Genomic DNA, 20,984 nt, shown 5'->3' with positions numbered 1-20,984 from the left:
GTAATTTATACACGATCGCATAGTAATGTGTAAACATTTATAAACGATTGTATTATAATTTAATGTTAAACGACACTTATTATGAAATCAATATGGGACAAGAAATCGTACATTAAATGAAGGGCTGAAGAAATCGTTGAAGGAAGAAGAAATGTGGATTGAATCTAACGATAAAAGCGATCAACGAAGATGTTGAGCTGAAACTCTGAGAGAAAGCTACGAGAGAACAATGAGAGAATTTCGTGAGGAGTTTGACAAAAAGTGAATATTTCATTCTCTTCAATGTTATTGGAAGAATATTAGTTGGGAATAAATGTTTTAGCGGAATATTGGTGATGTATTGAATGCACATTTAATGAAGGGCTGAAGAAATCATTGAAGGAAGAAGAAATGTGGTACGTCTGAATGCTTTTTAAAAACTGAGGGTAATTTTAGAATTCCATATGGGCAAAAGGTCTGACATAAAAAAATATTTAAGAAGAAGTCATTGATAGAAAAGGTTTTGGATTTTTGGTCATTTTGTAAAATTTTCCATTTAATAATGCATATATGTTGCTTCAAATAATAATAATGATGGTGTATATGTCAAGGTGAAGGAAATTCTGCAACCTCCAAGTCCTCACTTTCGCATTAACTCTAGCGGAGAAGAAGCGATGGCCATGGGAGACCAACTATGGCTACTGTATCAGTTCGTCAACAACTAACGAAATCGATCGCACTCTCTGTAGCCACCCTCGCCTTAACCATTCTCTTAGTTCTGTTTCATTCCCCTCACCCATCTTCTTCAACAATCCCAGATCCCATGGCGGCTCGAAGCTTCATCCTCTGGCTTCATGGATTAGGAGATTCGGGTCCTGCCAACGAGCCAATTAAGAATCTCTTCACTTCCCCTGAGTTCAAGCGCACTTCCTGGTCTTTTCCCTCTGCTCCTAAGAACCCTGTCACGTGTAATTGTAAGTTTTTATGATTTCATTTTTAGGGTTTTCCCTCTGGCTGTTAATGACCGTGTTACGGAATCATATTATATCTAACTCAGATGAAATTACTTGTGTCGGCTTAATTTAATCAGTATGTTTTTTGGTTAATGCTTGAATTGTCTTTCCATATTCAGGAAATGTAGTTTTTTATGGGTTTGATTTCCTTGTGTTAACTGGCCCTATCTCTTGTTCGAATTAAAGAACTCATATGCTACGTGTGTTGAATTTGAATTGATGAACTTGAATATCCCGGTTGGTATTGAACTGATGAAGACAGAACTTGTGCCTGTTGGTATTAAATGCTTTAGAATGGTATTAGACAAAAGTGTGATGCCTGAAACTTGGTGGTGCAACTGGCAAGTGAGTTGATTACCATTTTTCAGTGCAAATAAAGTCCCACATTGGTTAGGGAAAGTGAGGACAATTATCTCCATTCAAAAAATAAAGCCATAATGGCTTATGTACAACGTGGATGATATCATATCATTGTGGAAATATGTGGAGGGTTCTACTGTTTTAACAACTACTACCATCTATTGGAGTAAATTTTACCGCGAGAGATGATTTTATGTCAGTTCTTCTCTAATGAATGGCTTGGAAAGCCTAGGGTGATGATAACCTGAAAACTAAAAGGGAAAGGGGCGACAAAGAACAGAATGCATATATTTCCATTCATTCTCATGTGCAAAGCCAAGAATATGATAAGTCTATGATTGCAACCCCTAATGCCACTTGTTGTCTTCAGCATCATCTTCCCTTTTAAAAAAAGTGTTTTAATCTTCTTATTCTTCAATCTGCTTATTTCTTTCCACTTGCAGATGGTGCTGTAATGCCTTCATGGTTTGACATTCATGAGATTCCAGTATCTGCTGTAAGTTAAGGCTTTAAACCAGCTTTATATACTTTTCTTCTCTTAGAAAGGTTCTCCCATTTGAAGAATTTTTCTTTTGTAGCATAGGTTAATTATTATTTTTGAACATTTTCAATTGTTAAAAAGGGGCTAATTCCTCTAAGAAGATGCATCCTCCATTTAAAGCTTCTGGAGATTTACTCTAATTCTATCGACAAAGGATTATTGTCGACTGCTTTTGAAGGGGATAAGCAAAAAGAATCTGAAGAATCACCAAGAGGGGAATGCTAACTGTTTCCTTTTCAGTTTTTTTAAGGTTTTATAGCATTTTTCTTTAAAATTTTCTTTCTTTCATGAATCAGGACACTCCAAAGGCTGAAAGCTCAGTACTTGAAGCAGTACAAAGTGTACATGCAAAGATAGACAAAGTGGTAGATGGTGGCATAAGTCCAAATAACATATTTGTGTGTGGATTCAGTCAAGGAGGTTTTAGTCTTTCTCCTCCCATCTATATTTTCTTTAGATGTGCATATAAAGCCCTTGTATGATAGTTCCTTCTTATTGCTGTTAATTCCATGCAGGTGCCTTAACATTAGCCAGTGTTCTGCTATATCCAAAAACTCTAGGGGGAGGTGCTGTATTTAGTGGATGGGTTCCTTTCAACTCAACCATTATCGACCGAATACATCCAGATGCAAAACGGGTACCTCACTCTTTCTGTGACCATGTGATCATATTTTGAAAGGGGGGCCAAAAGAATATAGTTTCTTTTTTTTTAGTACAACGATTGTGGGATTGGGGGATCGAACTTCCCACCTCCAGGATGGAAGGTTATTACTAATTACCGCTTAGATAAGCTCACTTTGGCAAAAGAATATAGTTTCTTGAGCATCCTTCAAATTGTTATATGAGCCTGTTCTCTCAAGACTTTGCTCACTACTGATGCTTTATTGGATTATGGTGTTTATCTTCATGGTTTACATTTTGCATCGATAAAGTTCCTTGGTGATCACTTTTGTGGATTTAAAACCTGCAGTTCAACTGAATTCCATACGACTGTGAAGCAGTAAAGGGATATCTTTTTATCAGAACATTTATATCACTTTAACTACATTGTCAGATCAAAACAGCTTTACCAATGGACCAATTGATTCCACATTCATCAACACATCCCTTTGTTACAGCTTTGTTGAAAAGATAGAATTATAATGTGTATTTATGGTGGAGGGTGCTTATCATTTTATTTACTTTTGCTGTAGAAGTGTGAATGCCATTCAATTTCTTAGATCTGAATATTTATCTGTGCACTGCAGACACCAATTTTATGGTCTCATGGAATTGACGACAGAACCGTATTGTTCGAAGCTGGGCAAGCCGGGCTGCCGTTCCTTGAAAAGGCAGGACTAAGCTGTGAATTTAAGGTAATTTGCTCAACTTCCTCTTCTACAAATCATACCGAAAATTTGATTGGAAATCTAAAATGTTTATTCATCTGATTCTGAAGGCTTATCCCGGTCTTGGCCATTCGATAAGCATGGAGGAGCTCAAACACCTTGAATCATGGATCAAGAACCGTCTGCAAAGCTCTTCCTGATGAACCCTTTTGCTGGATCACATTCATCATTTCCTGATGTGGGAAGATCTTTATTATTATTTGACTTCGACAAATTATTGAACTCTAGTTATACTAATAAATATCATTTTCTTGAACAACTTTTACACGCAGTCTTATAAGAAATTTGTTTGGAAAAGCTTCAAGTAGAGTTGTGTCCAATATTTTGAACCAATGAAGTTGACTCAGAAGGAAGCAAAGAATGATGATTATTCCACATAAGCATACGTGTTTAGATCATTAATACGTGGATTACACAAATTATCCCAAAAAAAGAACATCAATGACGTATTCTTCTCTCTCAAGTAGTGAGAAATTCAAACTTTCTCGAGGTCGAGGCTGAGATTGAGAAGTACATTATTATACATTTTCTTTTCCTATCCAAAACCAAAGTAACACTTCTGGAAGAACCCAAATTATTTTAATAAAAGAAAAAAAAAATATTGACTTGTATCCCTAAACTTTTGAGGTTTATTAATTTAAAATTTGAAATTTTATAATTATATTAATTTATATCTTCCATTACTTTCTATTTGAAAAAATTTCATGTTCAACTTATATTTGTAACAATTAAATATATAAACTTTTATAAATAAATCAATTTAGAATTATTAGACAAAATTTCTCTTGAAAAACATTCATTCATTTACTATAGTCATCCAATTTTTAAATCCTATACTTAAAGAAATTTATACACATTTCAGATTTAATGTATGAATGATTTTCATAATGGGCAACGAAATTGGGAGAAAAATGTAAATTATTGCATTTACGACAATTAATTTTATGATATTTGTCATTACTCATTAATAAAAATATTGTGGTAAAAGAAAAAAAATGTAAGCGTGCCATTGTAGGAATGAAATAAGGTTTTATATATGGCATACATCATATGTCAATGGCTTTCATTTTCAGAAATATCGTCAAATTCTTTTTTTTTATTTCACTAATAAAAAAAAATTAGCTAGCTGACGAAGTTTACATTTAAAAGAAATGCTTAGAAGTGTTCTTTCGGCATAACCCAGATGATTTTTTTCCTTAAAAGAAATTAAAGTAAAGTTGAAAAAAAAATGGAATGTGGCTAGCTAAGACTGAGTCGAAGCCGAGTCATAAACGGCATCGTTTGGTCAAGTTGAGGTGTGGTTGACTTAGACTTTTTCAGTGTAATAGCTCTGAAATATACTTGACTATATACGAACTAATTACACGGAAATAGAGGTGTTAAAAAGAGATCTGATGGACTGATCGTGGGGGGTCCCACTCTGCCTCTTCCGAATTAATCACAACCGTACGATTAGAAAAAGAAAGTTATCAATCAGTGGCATTGTAGTATAGGAATCGTGTTATGCGTCGCACGTGAATATTACCCGTACACTGTGGACACACGTCATCAACTCCAATGCCTTCTCTCCGGAGTAGAAAATAAAAACCTCAAAAACTCTTAACACCGCTTTCCCATCGCCAAAACCCTTATTTCTCTCTTCTTATTCCACCATGAAGAAGCTTTGCCGGAAAAGCACCGTACATCCTTCGCCGCCGATCATTTCCGACTTCCTCTCCTTCTTGCCCGCCGCTATATTCGCGCTCACCGTCGCTCTCTCCGCCGACGATAAAGAAGTCCTCGCCTATCTCATCTCTTGTTCCAACACCACCGCTTCTCTCTCCAACTTATCCGGCAGCCGCAAGAATGCTCGGAAAATCGCCGCTGGGAAGGTCGGTGTCGATCACGCCCCAATCTTTGACTGCGATTGTTTCATGTGCTATCGACGATACTGGGCGAGATGGGATTCTTCCCCCAATCGACAACTTATCCATGAAATAATCGATGCTTATGAAGATGGATTAACGAAATCGAAGGCCACAACAAGCACGCAGAGGAATTGCAAGAAAGAAAGACGAAAGAAGAACAACGAATCGGCTAGCGGTGAGTCAAGCTTGGGGAAAGGCAAGACAAACGAGGTATTATCGGATTCTGTGCAGCAGGATACCGGTCGGCAGAGGAATGAAAAAGAGGAGGAGGAGGAAAAAGAAGAAGGAGCAGAAAGAGGATCGGTGAGAAGATTCGTGAGTTTTGTAGGTGAGAAAATTTGGGGTGCTTGGGGTTAATGAAATTAAAGAATCGCAAAGGTAGCTTTCTTCTTCTTCTTCTTCTTCTTCTTCATCATCTTCTTTTTCTAATCATCTAAGAAGATGAGAAAAATAGGGCTCTGTTTTGGATTCTCTGTTTTGGATTTTGTTTGCTCTGTTCTCTGTAAATTATTTCCCTTATGTAAAAATGAATGATTACAACATGGTCTCCTATATAAATTCCACTCAAGAAATCTTCTGGATGTTCTTGCTGAAATTTGGTCATAGTTTGTTTGATTATAATGGAAGTAGTAGAATTTCATTCCACTTGTGTGAGAGTGACTTCTTAATAACGGAATTCATTATCGTGAAATATGGAGCTTGCTATGTCAAGTTTTTTCCGGTCTGTGTCTTTTATCAGAATTGGAGTTTTTATTTTTCTGGAATCTTTCAAACAATTATGATATTGAATTTCCTTCAAAACTGGAACACAATGTGATTAAAGCCAAGGTATGACCCACCAATGTTTCTTAATACATATATATGGAAAGAATATGGAATGCAAGAGAGTTGCAAGACGTGCATGCATGGCCTTTGCATATTAAATTGACATCCAATTGGTAATTTTTTTGGGGACTTTTTTGGATAGTTGGATTTGGAAAGGTTCTTGGTGGCTGTCCATCACCAAACAACAAAGTAATTCCCCCACTCTCAAATGGAGAATGAGGTGGGGGTAGGAACTAAATTAATTTTGGTATTTGGTAGGTCCCAATCCAAAAATTATTCAAGGAGACTATCATAATGTGTTTATTCGAATTTCTTTTTCTTATGTAAACTTTCAATCTGATTGTAATGACACATATAGTATATCTTTAATTTCTTTGGGATTATCTCTAAGTGAAAAAGTATCTTTTCCATTTTAGATTAGATTTTACATTGACATTTGGGTATGTTTCAATTTTATATTTTGATTAATTTTATTTAATGGTCTTTGTAGTATTAATGAGTAGTCGTTGTGAAATTTAAAATATTGTTTGATATGACTTGACAAGAATTGATAAGTGTTAATACGAAGACTATTATGATTAATAACTTGGAGGTTAATAAATAAGAAAGTATGAAGAAATTGAATTAGATGGAGTAGTGATTTTTAGAGGTGTACGTGGATTTGATGAAATTGAGAAGACTTTTTGGATCACTTCGGAGTTGGTTGGGTTAGCTATCCGAAAGATACAAATTTAGTCCTCAATCCAACTCTTATAATTTGGGTGGGTTGGTTGGATTGTCAAGTCATTTTTTTTTATAATTGATTTAAAATACTTAAATTTATTATCTACAACACATAGCTAATACTTAAAACCTCAAAAAACTCAAATGTAAAATACCATACATTCATGATATCTATTACAAACTTTAAATAAAATAAACATTGTAATAATCTTATTAAAAGCTCACAAATTCATCAATTCATAGTGAGTGATATTAAACAAAGAAATATATATATTGGATTGGGTTAGGTCAATTCAAAAATAATAATAATAATAATCTCTTAAGACTCATTCAACCCGATTAAAATAAAAAAGAATTAATCAAATACAATCCGTTAGCAAAATCGACTCAACTCAACTATTACAATTTAGGTTGGGTAATCCATATTGGTCGAATGATTGGGGTTATCCAGCCACTCCTAGCAAATTTAATACTTTGGTATGTTTATTTAAATCATCTTTGAAGGGTCAAAATTTCATGTATGTAAATAGTAGGTGGTATTTTTTTCCTTTAAAATGAAGGTTTTTAACTCTCTATGTAAAGAAGAATATGGTTTTGAAAAGGAAAGCTAAGAAGAAAAGAAAGTAGATATGATTGATCCACCTCAGTGTACACTTAGCTCTTGTTATTAAATATTTATTCTTTCTTAGAAATTGACAAAAGAGTCCCATAAAATTGTTTCAAAAGTTTGAGATAAAAAAAAAAAAAAAAAAAAAGAAAGAAAGTGAATAAATCATAAAAATGGTTATTTTTAATGCATTAAAAAGTGTGTAAAGAAGAGGGAAAAGAAATGGATGATGGGCATGTATTGCAATTCATGAAAGTTGTAAGCTAAAAGAGAAGCCAAAAAGTTGAAAAAATAAAGTTGGCATTGAGCACCTAAAAATCTTTTTTTAAAAATTATAAGAGGGGCCACATGGTAATTTACAGACCTTAAATCTTTAATTAGCCATGCTAATTTGTAGTTTAACTTTAACTCTCTCTATATGTTCCCTTTTAAAGTCTCTATTATAAAGCTTAATTAGTGTCATAAAGTATCCGTGATTTAGTGCCTCTCTTTTTCCCCAAAGGCATTGGAAAATTTTACAATTATAGTGGATGATTAGTGTACCCTTCACTTCACTTGAGTTTTAAAAAGTTGCCAACTTTATGTCCTCTCACAATACTTAACTTGAGGTTTATTTTGTTACAACCAAATGTGTGTATATGTACATATGTTTTCGACGTCGCGATAAAATATATAGTCAAGCTCAACTTTCTCTTGTTGATTGATGTCAAATATTGGTAAGGATAATGATTAGGTTACATTTATCTCCATATAACCCTTCATTTATTATTTAGTGAAAATAACAATAATACGTTTTTTTAAAAGTCAAATCTTCTTGCTATATGTTAAGCTTTTCACTCGGTAATTGATGAACTGTATAAAGATAGGTACAACTCAACCATCACTCAAATTTTTTTCTATTAGTAATGATTAAATTAACTTGACTAATGTCAAATTACAAGACAAATCTTGTTTAACCGACTTGCTCCTATTTTCTCATCATTGTTGGATTCAACCATTGTAATAAGGTTGAATTATATATAGATAGATAGATAATAGATAGATAGATAGATATATAATTGTTCGCACGAGATTTCAAGAGAAATTTATTTGTTGGAATTTGAACTTGAGTTGGTGTTGATCTTGAGATTGATTTGATGCGATGTGGTTCGATCTTTAGTACTTGATCCTCTGATTCTCTCTCAGTTGAATGTGTACGCTTAATGTTTAGAAGCGAGGCGTGTGGATGTTCTTAAAGTTGGAGTCTTTGAAGAATGCTTATATCTTCAAAGGACTTCAGTCTTCAGAATGTTTGTATCTCCAAAGGACTTCAGTCTTCAAGCGTTGTCAACTTCAAAAGTCAAGGAGTCTTCAGATTGTAGGGAATTCCCTATAAGCTCTCTGGAATATAGAATTGTTGATCCCCACAGGCCACAAATGAGGAGAACTCCTTTGTTCTCTACTGGACTTCGTGGGATTGGGCTTGGTTAGTCTATGGGCCTGACTCTTGGGCCCGACTAATTGGATTTGGGTCTTATTTGATATTTTGGTCCAATTAAGTCTATTTTTGGGCTAAATTGGACTTTTAGCCCAAATAATAATATCAAATTGGACCGAAATAATTTTATTCAATCCAACGGTTATGAAGGAAACATGCGGCATCATCGGACTTCGCCAATTTATGTCTTCAACTTCAATTTGGGACAAATTTCAACTTCTAATTAGTCTCGAATTCAATTATTTGGAATTTCTTCATTAATTTAGTAAATGATATGACAATCTGCGATCAGTCCAAAATTTATCATTCAACAATAATATGTTTCTTTGGTTTTAAAATATAGTTATTTTTTCCTTTAAAGTTACAGTATCACTCTTGATTTTTCATAAACGTTTCAGAACTATAATTGAAGTAGAAATAGTTTAAATTCTATATGAAAATTGAATCTAAGTGGCTTGAAACAGAAACTTCGATAGATATACTATTCTAAGTCATCGCTACATCGTTTCAAGTCTCCTTTTGAGAAAGGTCAAAAGTAATGTACCTTTTGAAAGATTAAATATATTTTTTTAAAAGCAAGAATATGTTCATAAATATATAAAAGGACAACTTATTTGAAAATTACAAAAAGATTTGTGCCCTATCTCGAGGTTAGGGTAATTATAAGGTAAAATTATAGAGACCCAAAGCTGAGCATGTGATGTAACAAAGGTTTAACCTTTTAACTTTTTTCAACTTTAATCATATAAAAAAGAACATGGGTAAATTAATTAACAGCTATTCATGCTTAGCTATCTCACTTTTCCATGCTTTATTTTAGTTTATTTTTTGAAAAGAAATAAATATATGATACCTATGTATGCATTTTTATATTCCACACCTAACTATTTGGATATATTAGCCTTCACTTGTGTAACGCATGCCTCCCAAGTCATATTCGATCACTCCAACTTCTAAATTATGTTATTTTTTTCCTACTAAAATCTTTCTTCTTCATTGTCCCATTGTCCCTTTTTTTTTTTTATATAGTTTTCATTTGATTAAGTTTAAAATAAGATATTTTATAGCTTTAGCTTTGATTTTTTTTTCTTCATTTGCAAAATAATCATATTAAACTTTAGGGTGAAAATCAATTTGTACTCCCTAAATTTTTTAGATTATATTTAAACCCTAAACTAAAAATTGTATTAATTTAAACCTTAAATTTTAGGGGTTGTATCAATTTAAAAACTCTTTGGGAACTGCATCAATTTAAACCTTTAATTATATCAATTTAAATCATGAACTTTCAGTGTGTCAATTTAAATCCAGAAATTTCATAAATATATTAATGAACCCTGAGCATTCATAAGTGTATCCAGATAAAATGTAATGGGGGCCGGGGTTTAAGTTGATACAATTATGAAGGGTTTAGGGTTTAAATTAATATATTTATAAAAGTTCAGGATTTAAATTAATACAATTGTTAGTTTAGAGTTTAAATTGATATAATACCCAAACTTTAGGGGTATAAATTGATATTTGTCCTAAACTTTATTATGTGTGATTATTTTACCTTTCTAAGCTTTTTCCCTTTCTTTTTCTTTTCTATTTTTGAATGTTTCAAAATTTATTGGCTACTCGCCACATTTCTGTATTCTATAATTGATGACACTAGGATGTACATCGAAATTTTTTTAATATTGCATGAGTACCATAATTCTATTGTTTATAGTATAAATTTATTTTTATAAATAACATTGGTGGGTCTTACAATAATGTGAGTGGATCTATCTATTTTTAAAAATATGTTGATGTGATACACAAGAAAAAAATAAAGAGGTCTATACTATCGTAATAGTAACGAAAAAATCTTAGCTAAACTTATTGTTTTATATCTAGCTTATCTTTATTCACTTGCATACTTTCATCAAAAGTGAGGTGTATGTACGTCCTTAATTAATTATATATAATTATAGCGTCATGCCACATCGATTAGGTCAACTCAATCAATTACATATGTAAAAAAGAGGAAAACAAACAAACAAACACAAATAACCTTAATATAATGTAGTGAAGATAAAATAAATATTCTAATTGTATACTCTCTTTAATTAAAAATAACAATAATAATGTACTATTGTCTTAAGTTTTATAATGGCCAAATTTTATATTCTCTTCTTACTAGACACTATTTATTTGTTAACTATATGATAGATGATATTCAAAATACTTATTCATCAAATACATGTCCCAAGGAAACGAATAAAGAAAAGTAGGCTTAAGAATTTTATTTTTTTTTAAAAAAAAAAAAAAATCATTCTATCTTAATTATCAAAGATTATATGCCCTTCTTCAAAGAAAATAAAAGAAGAAAAACTTAATTGGTAACCCATTAATTCTAAGAAAAGAAAGTGTCTTTGCCTTTATTCTCTCTCCTTTTTTCTGTTTAATAAATTCTCTATATTGTGCAAGCTTTATTCCCCCTTTCCCCTTAATTTGGTACTTATATGAATTAAGAAATAAATATGTGTACTTTTTAATTATTAAAATGTAGTTAAAACAAGGAAACAAAATACTATGTTTAAATCCTTAAATTAGTCATACACACCTACCCAATTGTGGTTATTAATGTATTAAACCGTTAAAGCTAGGTCTAAATTCACATCAATTAAAAATTTCAAAACTTGCTAAAAATACAAAGGAGTCGTTCAAATTCTGTACCCTTTAAATATCAATTTTTTAAATAAATTATGCAATAACTTCCTATTTAGTTTCTTGGGTTGTTATTCATTAAATGAATCATTAAACATTTAAGTGTGTTGTTTTTCTTTTTAGTCCAAGTTTAATTACAAGTTTAGGGATCTGTTGTCCGATTTAAAATTTGTGTTTATTTAGTCCTTGAATATTAAAAGTATCTGATTATCGCTAAATTTTTAATTGTGTGTTCAATAGATTTTTAATATATTAAAAAATAAAATTAATTAATATATTAGATATGAAATTGAATTTTAAGATTTGTGAATCTGGAGTATATATAAAAAGGGTAAAGTGAAGGATTTAGTTATTATTTGCAACTATTCAATGTATCTGTTAGATTTAGTGGTTACTAGCCAGATACACCTATTCAACATATTTGTAATTACTACTTAATTAAGATGTATCCACAATATAATATTAGCGATAAAAACCTCATGTAAAGAATGTTTATCCCACGTGATCAATATTCATGTAAGTAGGGATTATCAAACTCATACATTGAAGTCTAAAATTGCACCACCTTTCTCCACTTCAGAAGTAATGTTTACTATTTTCATTTATTTTTTCAATTTTGATAGCAATATTTACCATTTTATTTTGGCAGAAATGTTTGTTTGTTTGTTTTTTTTTTTTAAAAAAAAACAAAACTAACCAAATCGTGAGTTTTTCATGCGAAAAAATCGTCTCTAAAAAGAGCATGCTCATGAACAAAGGTAAATTATTCTTATTTCATTTATATCAAGATGATGGTTTTTTTTTTTTTTTTCAATTTTGATAGCAATATTTGTCATTTTATTGGGCAACAATGTTTGACTTTTTTATTTTTTGAAATTAACCAAGATTGGTGAGTTTTTTTTTTGCCACATAAAACGTCTTAAAAAAGAGCATGCTTATGAACAAAAATAAGTTATTCTTATTCCGTTTTTATAAGATGAGGGTTGTTTTTTCAATTTTGATAGTAATATTTGTTTTTTTTTTCTCTCTCAGCATGGGCGCAATCTTGGTTTGTTATACCCGATTTTTACCATTCTATTTTTTTTCTTAATTGCAATATATTTAGGTTAAAAAATTCCTTTCAATAAATTTCATTTAATTTAATAGATTACATAATTTTCACCAAATTTGTTTTACCCCATTATTATTATTTTTAGATTACTTTATCAAATTGCAATTATATTTAAATATGAAATGCACTTCTAAAAAAATTACTTTTAGTAAAGTTTTGATTTTTTTTACTTTAATATTTATTGAGTTATTTGGGTAGGTAATATGAAATAAACTGGTAGTCAATGATTTTTAATAGAAAAAAAATATAAAAAAATATGAATCTTTTAGATTTAGTTTCTACCTATTTATCAAGTATGAAATGATTTTAAAAGTTTGTAAAACTTAGAAGATAGCATGAATGAAACAAATCAATGAGTGGACAATAAAAGAGGTGAGAGTAAAATAAAATATTATTATATCACAATATTTAGGTCTACATATAAATTAGTTTTTAATTATTCATTTTTCATGTGTTAAAATGAATTAAAATAATTTAACTATTAATAATAAATTAACAAGTGCAGATGTTTACTTTAACACTTCTATTTTAATGTAATTATTAAGGATTAATATAAAAGGATGGACATATATAATCCTTTAATTAATCAAGGTTTATGGGTTTATCAGAATTTCTTAATGTGTCCTATTTTAAAGATTCTATTAAAAGTTTATATGAACGTATAAAATAGAGGTCTAACTATAAGTTGAGTTGGGGTCTCTGGATCTTGATATGTTGGTGCTTTTTAATCGTAGGCATCTTACCAGGAAGTTGGTCCAGTTTGCGAAGTCTCTCATCGCCTTCCTTCAAGTCTAAGTGAGTGAATATCAATCTCTTCTAGCTCTTCGAACTCATACTCCTCCGATTGTCCATTGCATACACGAAGGGACCTTCCACAATGAGTGTACTGACTTTCATACAGGTGTTGCATGGTTGTCGTTAGCTTGTGTCGTGAGATGTTTGGTCAAGTCCTATAACGAGCGAAACCCTTGTTTTTTGTTGCTAAGACATGCACTTAAGAGAAAGTCTTTGCAACCAAAGTTCGCTGAGGAGCTGAGTGACGTGCCAGCGCGACGAATTGAGTACCAACACTCGCTTCCTGTCTTGTTCTCTGCTGCAAACTAGGATGGCTTGCAGCGGATCAGCTCGCCTTCTTGTTATCTAAAATTCGGTCGAATCGGGCGTGTCTTCCTCTTCTATCGGCCATAATAAAATAGATAGGCAAAGCTGCCAATAAATAGTTGTCTAGAGATCTGTTGCCAATTCCGATAGAAGGAAAGGAGTAAGGTTTTGGTTTTATCCAATATATTCTTATTCATAAATTTTGATACGTGTAAAATCAAACCTAAATATTTAAAATAATCTATAAATTAAAAGCACATGTCTATTCAAATCATTCAAAATGTAATAAAAACTCAGATTTTTAATTTAATTTCTACATCTCTTCTGCAATGTACCTAATATCAAAATTATCTAATTTGTATTTTATACTAATTTATTTTAAAAAATAGAAACAATCAATTCCACCTGTGATGAAAACAATTGTATGTAAATATATTCATATACAACAATTTTAAACATTCAAATTCACATGCAATGATATTTTTGAAAGAGTAGGCACCAACTGAAAGTGCACGAACACTTACATAGTTTTTATAGTTTGGACCAACACAAGTCTAATAATTCAAGGTTAAATTTGTAATTTGTCCAAAATTGAAGTAATCATAATAAATGTAAGGAGACATTTGGATACTGAATTGATTAATAAATACTGTAACAAAGAATAAAATAGTACCAAAGTGGGATTTTGAAAACTCTAGATTAAAAAATAGTATTTATTAACGTTGGAGCCTACTTGGAATCTCAACCGGCTCTAAGAGATTGGGAATAATGCTATAAATTTTATAAATAAATTTGGGTTTGTATTGTTTCTAAAATGATAATAATAATTTAAAGTTTTTTTAATGCATATGACGTGACTGGAGAATTTTCTAAAAGATATGTTTCGCTGAATATTGTTCTTAAAATACCCTTCTTTAAAAGGGTGGCCAAGTATTCTTTTAAACAGTAATAATTATTTTTTATATATATAAAAAACGAATAACATGAACAATGGCCCAATAATTCATTAGCATTGTGGGAATTCCCTTTTGAGATATAGGTTTTCAAAGTTTAGTTGATGAATTTTTATGTTTTTTAAATTTTAAAAATGTTTGATAGACCCATAAAACTTTATAAACGGTTTAAAGTTTGAATTTTGTAATTCCTCAATTTTAAAAATATTTAATATATCTGTAAACTTTTAATTTTATATTTAATATATTTCCAAAATAATAGGTCATTGAATTGTTCAACTTATATTTAAAAGTCTTTATATATCCTAAGCATAATTTTGAAATTTTTTAGGTCCCATTGGACATAAAATCTATTTTTTTTTTTTTATACTAAATCAATTATCAATTATTTTTTAAAAGAATTGAATGTAACAATGACGCATTAGATACAAAGTTGAAGTTTAGAACCTATATTTGATACAGATTTATAAGTTTAGAAACTTATTTAACACCAAATTAAAAGTTGAGAGACAAGATTACACAAACTTAAAAGTTCAAGGAACTACCAGTAATTTAACATAAATTTTTTATTAGATTAAGAGTCCATTTAGAATAATTAGAGAAATTAGTGTTTTTCAAACAAGTCATCTTTATTTAAATTCTTATATAAAAACGGTTTAAAATAAATTTTGAAAGATCCTATGTTTCAATTTATAGACGGGCACGTCCAACTGATTAGATTAATAACATAAGGTATAGTTACATTTACAACCTAATTAATATAACATTTTGTTTTCATTAATAGAATGTTAAAACATATTTGATTTTTTTTTTTTTTTTTGGCACAAAATATATTAGGAAGCTAAATCACTGCCTTGTTAGTTAATATTTGCATTTACATGAGAAAACAAAGATTTAATTGACAAAAACTCCAAACTAGGCTTTAATCCGACCTAGCTAAGTACATGTCATCGACAAGCAAGTCAAAAAGATTTATTTGTTGTCGAAATTTAAAATTTAAAAGAAAAGAAAGGGGGAAAAAAGTATAAATAAAGGCGAAACTAGAAACTTTTTTTAAAAAATAAAGACGAGATTGAGAAATGACACCAAGTTCATGGTAAATACTCAAATACTTTCTAGATGAATCTAGAACTTTTATCAGGAATAGCAAAAATTTACCTACCTAATTTTAGTACATAACTTTTCGATTCTTGAAACTCAAGAAGGACAAATTAGATAATCTTCCTTTTAATCTAAAATAACCTAAAGAATCTCTAACTTTAGAAAGATATGTGTGATATTGGAAAAAATGAGGGGATAGATAAAGAATTTCTATTTTGAAATTTTATATGCCCTCTTATTTTAAATTTGAAGGTTATTTATCGTTATTTTTATTAATTATTAGTCGTCTGCTTGTTACTCATTATCACTAAATTATGTTGTGGATTTTAATATTATCTATAATATCGTGTATTTTTATATCTATTTATTTTTAAAAAATATGTTTTCTTTTAAAGAAAAAAATTCACTCCGAATATCCTGTATGACATTGATGAAACTAACATTTTGATAGAAAAGATTATAAATTAATCAACTGTTCAAAGATGGAATGAGAAAAAGAAAAATAAAAAATTTTAGTTTGGAAGATCAAAACTATAATTAGTGAGATTTGCAGTGGGCTGGGCCGAGGAAGTTGGGCCCGGTGTTCCATGATTCAGATATGGACCATGAATCTACGTGGGGCCCTCTCATTTTACACAGTATTTGATTTGATCATCTTCCTTTTTTGCTGCTGAAAATTGACCAAAATGACACCTTTTCGAATTACGAAGGCTATGGCGGATCAGGATTAAGCATGTACAGGTATTGAAGAGCTGGTTGAAGCGCAAGCTTTCAAGCGTTCAATAATGGCGTTTCGGTTTACCAATCTTCTATGGTGTGCAAGGGGAAGACCCTCTTTCACACACTCATCGTATTTCTCCAAAGCCACCACAATGTCGCTGAAATCCGGCCGCTTCGACGGATTCGCCGCCCAACACCGCTTAATCAGGTGGGCTAGTGCCGGCTGACAACTCGCCGGTAATGGGGGCCTCTCATTCTGCCCAATTCAAGTAAGACATTTCAACACTCAAAACCCTAATCCCTATGCTATTCTATTACGCAACTTTATGATTTGGGAATTGAGAGCGATTTTTCTTCAAACAGATAAAGTATCGAAATCAGCATTACTTGTGGAAGGGGGAGTTTGAGATTTGGTACCTTCTCGGCGACGGCAAAGGCAGCTTGCACGGGGGTCATCCCTTGAAAGGGAAGCAGAGCCGTGGTGAGCTCCCACAGCACAATTCCAAAGCTGTACACATCAACTTTGCGAGTATAAGGCTTCTCCTTGATCATCTCCGGCGCCATCCATCGGTAAGTTCCCATGTTCCCTTTTGATTCTCGGCACTGTGTTTCGAGGCAGGAGGTTCCGAAATCAGCTACTTTTACTCTCATTTCATCGTTTAGAAGCAAGTTGTTTGATTTGAGATCTCTGTGGATCACTCCTTGGGAATGGAGGTATTCCATTCCTCTTGATATGTCAAGAGCTAACCTCAATATTGTCTCTGTTGAGAGTGAATATGGCTCTTTCTTGTTAAGATACATCCTCAGAGTTCCTTGTGACATATACTCTGTAATTATGCAGTATACAGGTGGCTTTTTACAGGCTGCAATGAACTGTACAGCGAACCGCCATTAATTTAACATTCATAAAAACTTGTATCTGTCGGTTCATATTTCAGAGAGGATAGTCCATAATTTTGCTATAAGGGATAACTGGGAAGGAGAGATGAAGGAAAAATTAAAAGAATAGGAGGTTGAAATTTTACCTGAACTATGTTGGGATGAAAGAGACGAGAAAGCAAGGCAACTTCAGACTTGAACTGTTGCTCGAGTTTGGCTCTTGTTTCCTCCTTTTGGTTTGGAATTCTCACCATCTTCACAGCAACGGCTCTCTGCTTGTAAATTCCACGGTATATCCGACTGTGAGCACCGGAGGCGAATTTGTTACCAATGAAGAGTTGAGATAGATCAGCTGTCCACTCCTCCTGATCCTCCTTTGATGTCTCCCAAGTTTCCACATTTTCAGACTCTAGGATCATCGACCACGATTCCAAACTGTCAAATCTTCTCCTTTCCATATTTTCCATTTCAGAATTCATCTGGGATTTCAACGAGGAAGGGGTTGATAAGGGTTTGTTCTTCGATTTACGAATCCTAAGTGAACCGAAACATGAGGTCGCCATGAAGATTCTTTAAGTGAAATGGACTTTGTCTATACCAAACGAAGGCTTGTTTTTATGTTACAAAGCAAACGATCGTAAGGAATTTTCCTTCTGAAAGTATGAATTGATTTTAAGAAGTGCATGAACTGATTCAAAAACATGGGTTCTAAAGAAGAATGATAATTGAATATGGATTTTCATGAATATATTGAATCAATGGTAGCAAGGACGAAGACCCAAAAGAACAACTTGGCAGAAAAAAGAAAAAAACACAGAGAACAGTTTTCCGCGTCAAGCATTTGCACCTTTTCTATAGGTAGGCAAATGTTCATGAAAAGACCGGGAACATATCAGAGAAAAAGCCAAACCTAAAGGCAGAACTTGGGATTTCATGGCTACAGGGAATGGAACAGAAGGAAGAAGGAAGAAAAGAAACAGAAAAATTAGGAGGTAGAAGAGAGAAGGGAAAGGGTCTGATTTTCACGGTTGTGTATAATGATAAGGAGAAGGATTAGGTCGTTTGGCAGTAGAAAGACAATGAAAAAGGGCAGATAATTCAAGGACGTCTCGTGATTTGGCGTCTCTTTGATCAAAAGTTGAACTTTTTAAAGAAGGAACCACTTTATTTGTTCTTCTTTTCTCAACTGAATCCAGCTCCTCTGTTTCTGTTTCATTTCCCATCATCAATGCTAAGTGGCCAAAGTGGCAAAGCCTCAATGGATTAGCTTTCAACTCCTTGGAGAAAATAAGCATATATGCCAATACCAATCTTTTTTCCCCAAAAAACAAAAAACAAAATAAAATAAAATAAAAAATACCCACATTTTTCTACAAGTGGCAGGCACACGTGGGCCAGGCTAAAGTGAAAAAGTGGCTATCTGACCCGAGTCAATAGTGAAGAACATGGTGGTCTTTAGCTTAATGCAATGGACATTAGATCCTGTGGTTCTTAGTTAGTGCGTGTCAAATCCTTTTTCCTTAGCAATTGGTTACAATAGCCGTGATTTGTGTACTTTGATTGGTGTTGCGATTGCAATTCTTACAATTCTTGCAATTTCCTGTCTGTTGTTATTGTATTCTTCTGGGGTATATCAAAGTTTTGTACTAAATCTAGTAAAGTTGTCAGTAGTCAATGTTGTACTGTAATTTAATAACTTGTTTCCAAATCCCTTCAACTGGACTGCTTCTTTTGTTTGTAGGACTATTTTTTTTTTTTTTTTTTTTTTTGGATAGCTAGTTGTGATTTCTTTCTTTTCATTATTCTTTTGAATTTGAAATTTGTTGTTTATTTGAACTTATCATTTTACCCTATGTTCTAAATTCATATTCGATACTTCAATTACGTTTTTACACACTCCTCATTTTGATGTATCAATTTTCTTAGGTTATAGAAACTGTTGCACTGCAATTAAATTCTTAATCTAATGTTGAAGGTTTTGAATTAAATAATAAGACAGAAGAGTTGATCCACAGTCCAAAGGCCATGGGGGTACTTATAGAAGTGGTAACTCACACCTATAAAGGTTAGATGATAAAAAAAGACCAAATATGTCAAAATGATTAGGGTTTAAGGGTTACGAATCGGGTCTCAGTGCATAATCTATGGTAATTAGATTATCATAAGTTCCATCTTATTAAAATCAATCAGTATGGGATTAAAAAATTTAGAAGGGAATATATTCAATTCCTGGTAGCCTTTTAAGACTTTTTTTTGGCGCTCAAGGGGATGTTTGTTTTAAGGGTTGGGATTAGATGAGTTAGGGATTCTAAGTCCAATCTTTGTTTGGGGCAAAGATTTAAGGAAGCCTTGGCTTCTTACATCTTTTTTCATAGCTTTGAATAGTAAATGGGATTACCCTTTTTTTTCTAATTCAATCTAGGAAGTACGTTGGCCAACCTTCAAATATCTGCCTGCTAACTCCGGTCGCCACTCTTTGGCAACAATCGTCGGCCAACTCCGATCGACACTTCCGACGAGAGGCAACTTCGAATGCCACCTTGATGACCGTCGTCGGCCAACCTCTGGCCCTACCTTGGTGCCCAACAACCAATCTCCAATTGTCACTAGTCAACTCCAATCACCATCGACCAACCTTGGGCAACCTGCCTTCCCTCCTCCCCCAGTGAAATTTCGGCCAACCTCAGACAGCCACCAACGAACCTTGAAAAACATTAATAAAAATACTCTTAGTATATAACAAACTAGATAAATTTGTATATAAAAACACTTTTAAGAAAGAATTGTAATACATGTGTGTTTTTTATCTTACGGTTTTTTTTTCTTTTTAAACAAAAGTGTTTAAATAAAAATGAATTTTTGAAAGATTTTTTTTTTTCCAAGTCATTCCAAACAAGTTTGCAATTATATTGGTATATTTATTTAGGCTATATGTGTAGAAAATCTTAATTTAATTTAATAACATTTTATTTATTTTCATTGGTCAATTTAACTAGTTTGAAGATTTAGAATCATTTTCTAAACGTAAAGGTTTAAAATGTTTTAGACAACTTAGCGACAAAAAAAAAATTTTAAACTCAAAATTTTATGATTTTGTATTCCTCAAATGTAATTTGATAAAAGAAATTACACTTTTAATACTAGTTTATTTTAATTTTATGTTAGCATATTATGTTAAAAAAATTAATCATTTTCAAATTATTTAAAGGGACAAAAGTTTATGAAATTTTATTTCAAAATCTAATAAAATTAAAATATCAAATTATTAAAATGATAGATTAAATAAAATTATAATTTTAGTTAAAATCTCTATTTCAATTTTTTCTTTAAAAAAACATTCTTCTAATTTTTTTTTAGTTTATTTTAAATTAACTATATTAAAATAATTAAGATGACAAATTTAAACTAATCTAATAATATCTTATCCGTGATTAAATACAAGAAAATATTTGACAAACTAAATATTTATAAATCTATACTTCATTTTCATACTACTAGCTTGCACTTCAATAATAGGTTTTTTTCAATTTAGACTTAAACTTGCTAGTCTTATCTTCCAAGTTTAACATTCTCATACTTAAATTTCAAACTTGCACGTCAAATGC

The 20,984-nt window shown here is 31.7% G+C and overlaps 3 protein-coding genes and 1 long non-coding RNA gene across 5 annotated transcripts; 3 read left to right on the top strand and 1 right to left on the bottom strand.

Annotated features, from left to right (window-relative positions):
* Positions 1-504: 504 nt before the first annotated feature.
* LOC120072601 (carboxylesterase SOBER1-like) lies at positions 505-3,540 on the top strand. Its single transcript, XM_039024999.2, has 6 exons — positions 505-953; positions 1,796-1,848; positions 2,190-2,313; positions 2,409-2,530; positions 3,141-3,248; positions 3,332-3,540. The coding sequence occupies exons 1-6, from the start codon at positions 674-676 to the stop codon at positions 3,419-3,421; spliced, it is 777 nt and encodes a 258-aa protein (XP_038880927.1). The 5' UTR covers positions 505-673; the 3' UTR covers positions 3,422-3,540.
* Positions 3,541-4,861: 1,321 nt separating this feature from the next.
* On the top strand, positions 4,862-5,833 carry LOC120073876 (uncharacterized). The gene has a single exon (XM_039026784.2). It carries the CDS (start codon positions 4,934-4,936, stop codon positions 5,543-5,545), a length of 612 nt encoding a protein of 203 aa, XP_038882712.1. The 5' UTR covers positions 4,862-4,933; the 3' UTR covers positions 5,546-5,833.
* Positions 5,834-16,222: 10,389 nt separating this feature from the next.
* HT1 (Protein kinase superfamily protein) lies at positions 16,223-17,942 on the bottom strand. The gene is made up of 3 exons (XM_039026981.2): positions 17,526-17,942; positions 16,918-17,373; positions 16,223-16,756 (listed from the first exon to the last, which is right to left on the bottom strand). The coding sequence occupies exons 1-3, from the start codon at positions 17,940-17,942 to the stop codon at positions 16,508-16,510; spliced, it is 1,122 nt and encodes a 373-aa protein (XP_038882909.1). The 3' UTR covers positions 16,223-16,507.
* LOC120074016 (uncharacterized) lies at positions 16,629-20,185 on the top strand. Of its 2 annotated transcripts, none has more exons than XR_005480869.2 (3): positions 16,629-16,769; positions 16,864-17,070; positions 19,802-20,185. It is a non-coding gene; the product is annotated as an uncharacterized LOC120074016 (long non-coding RNA). The 2 variants fall into 2 exon arrangements; XR_005480868.2 differs by lacking the exon at positions 19,802-20,185 and adding an exon at positions 17,342-19,119.
* The last annotated feature ends 799 nt before the right edge of the window (positions 20,186-20,984 follow it).

Source organism: Benincasa hispida, chromosome 3, assembly GCF_027475165.1.
Source record: "Benincasa hispida cultivar pf3 chromosome 3, pf3_genome.v1.1, whole genome shotgun sequence".
NCBI lineage: Eukaryota > Viridiplantae > Streptophyta > Magnoliopsida > Cucurbitales > Cucurbitaceae > Benincasa > Benincasa hispida.
The sequence above is the reverse complement of the archived record's forward strand: the minus strand, read 5'-3'. Positions and strand labels throughout refer to the sequence as shown.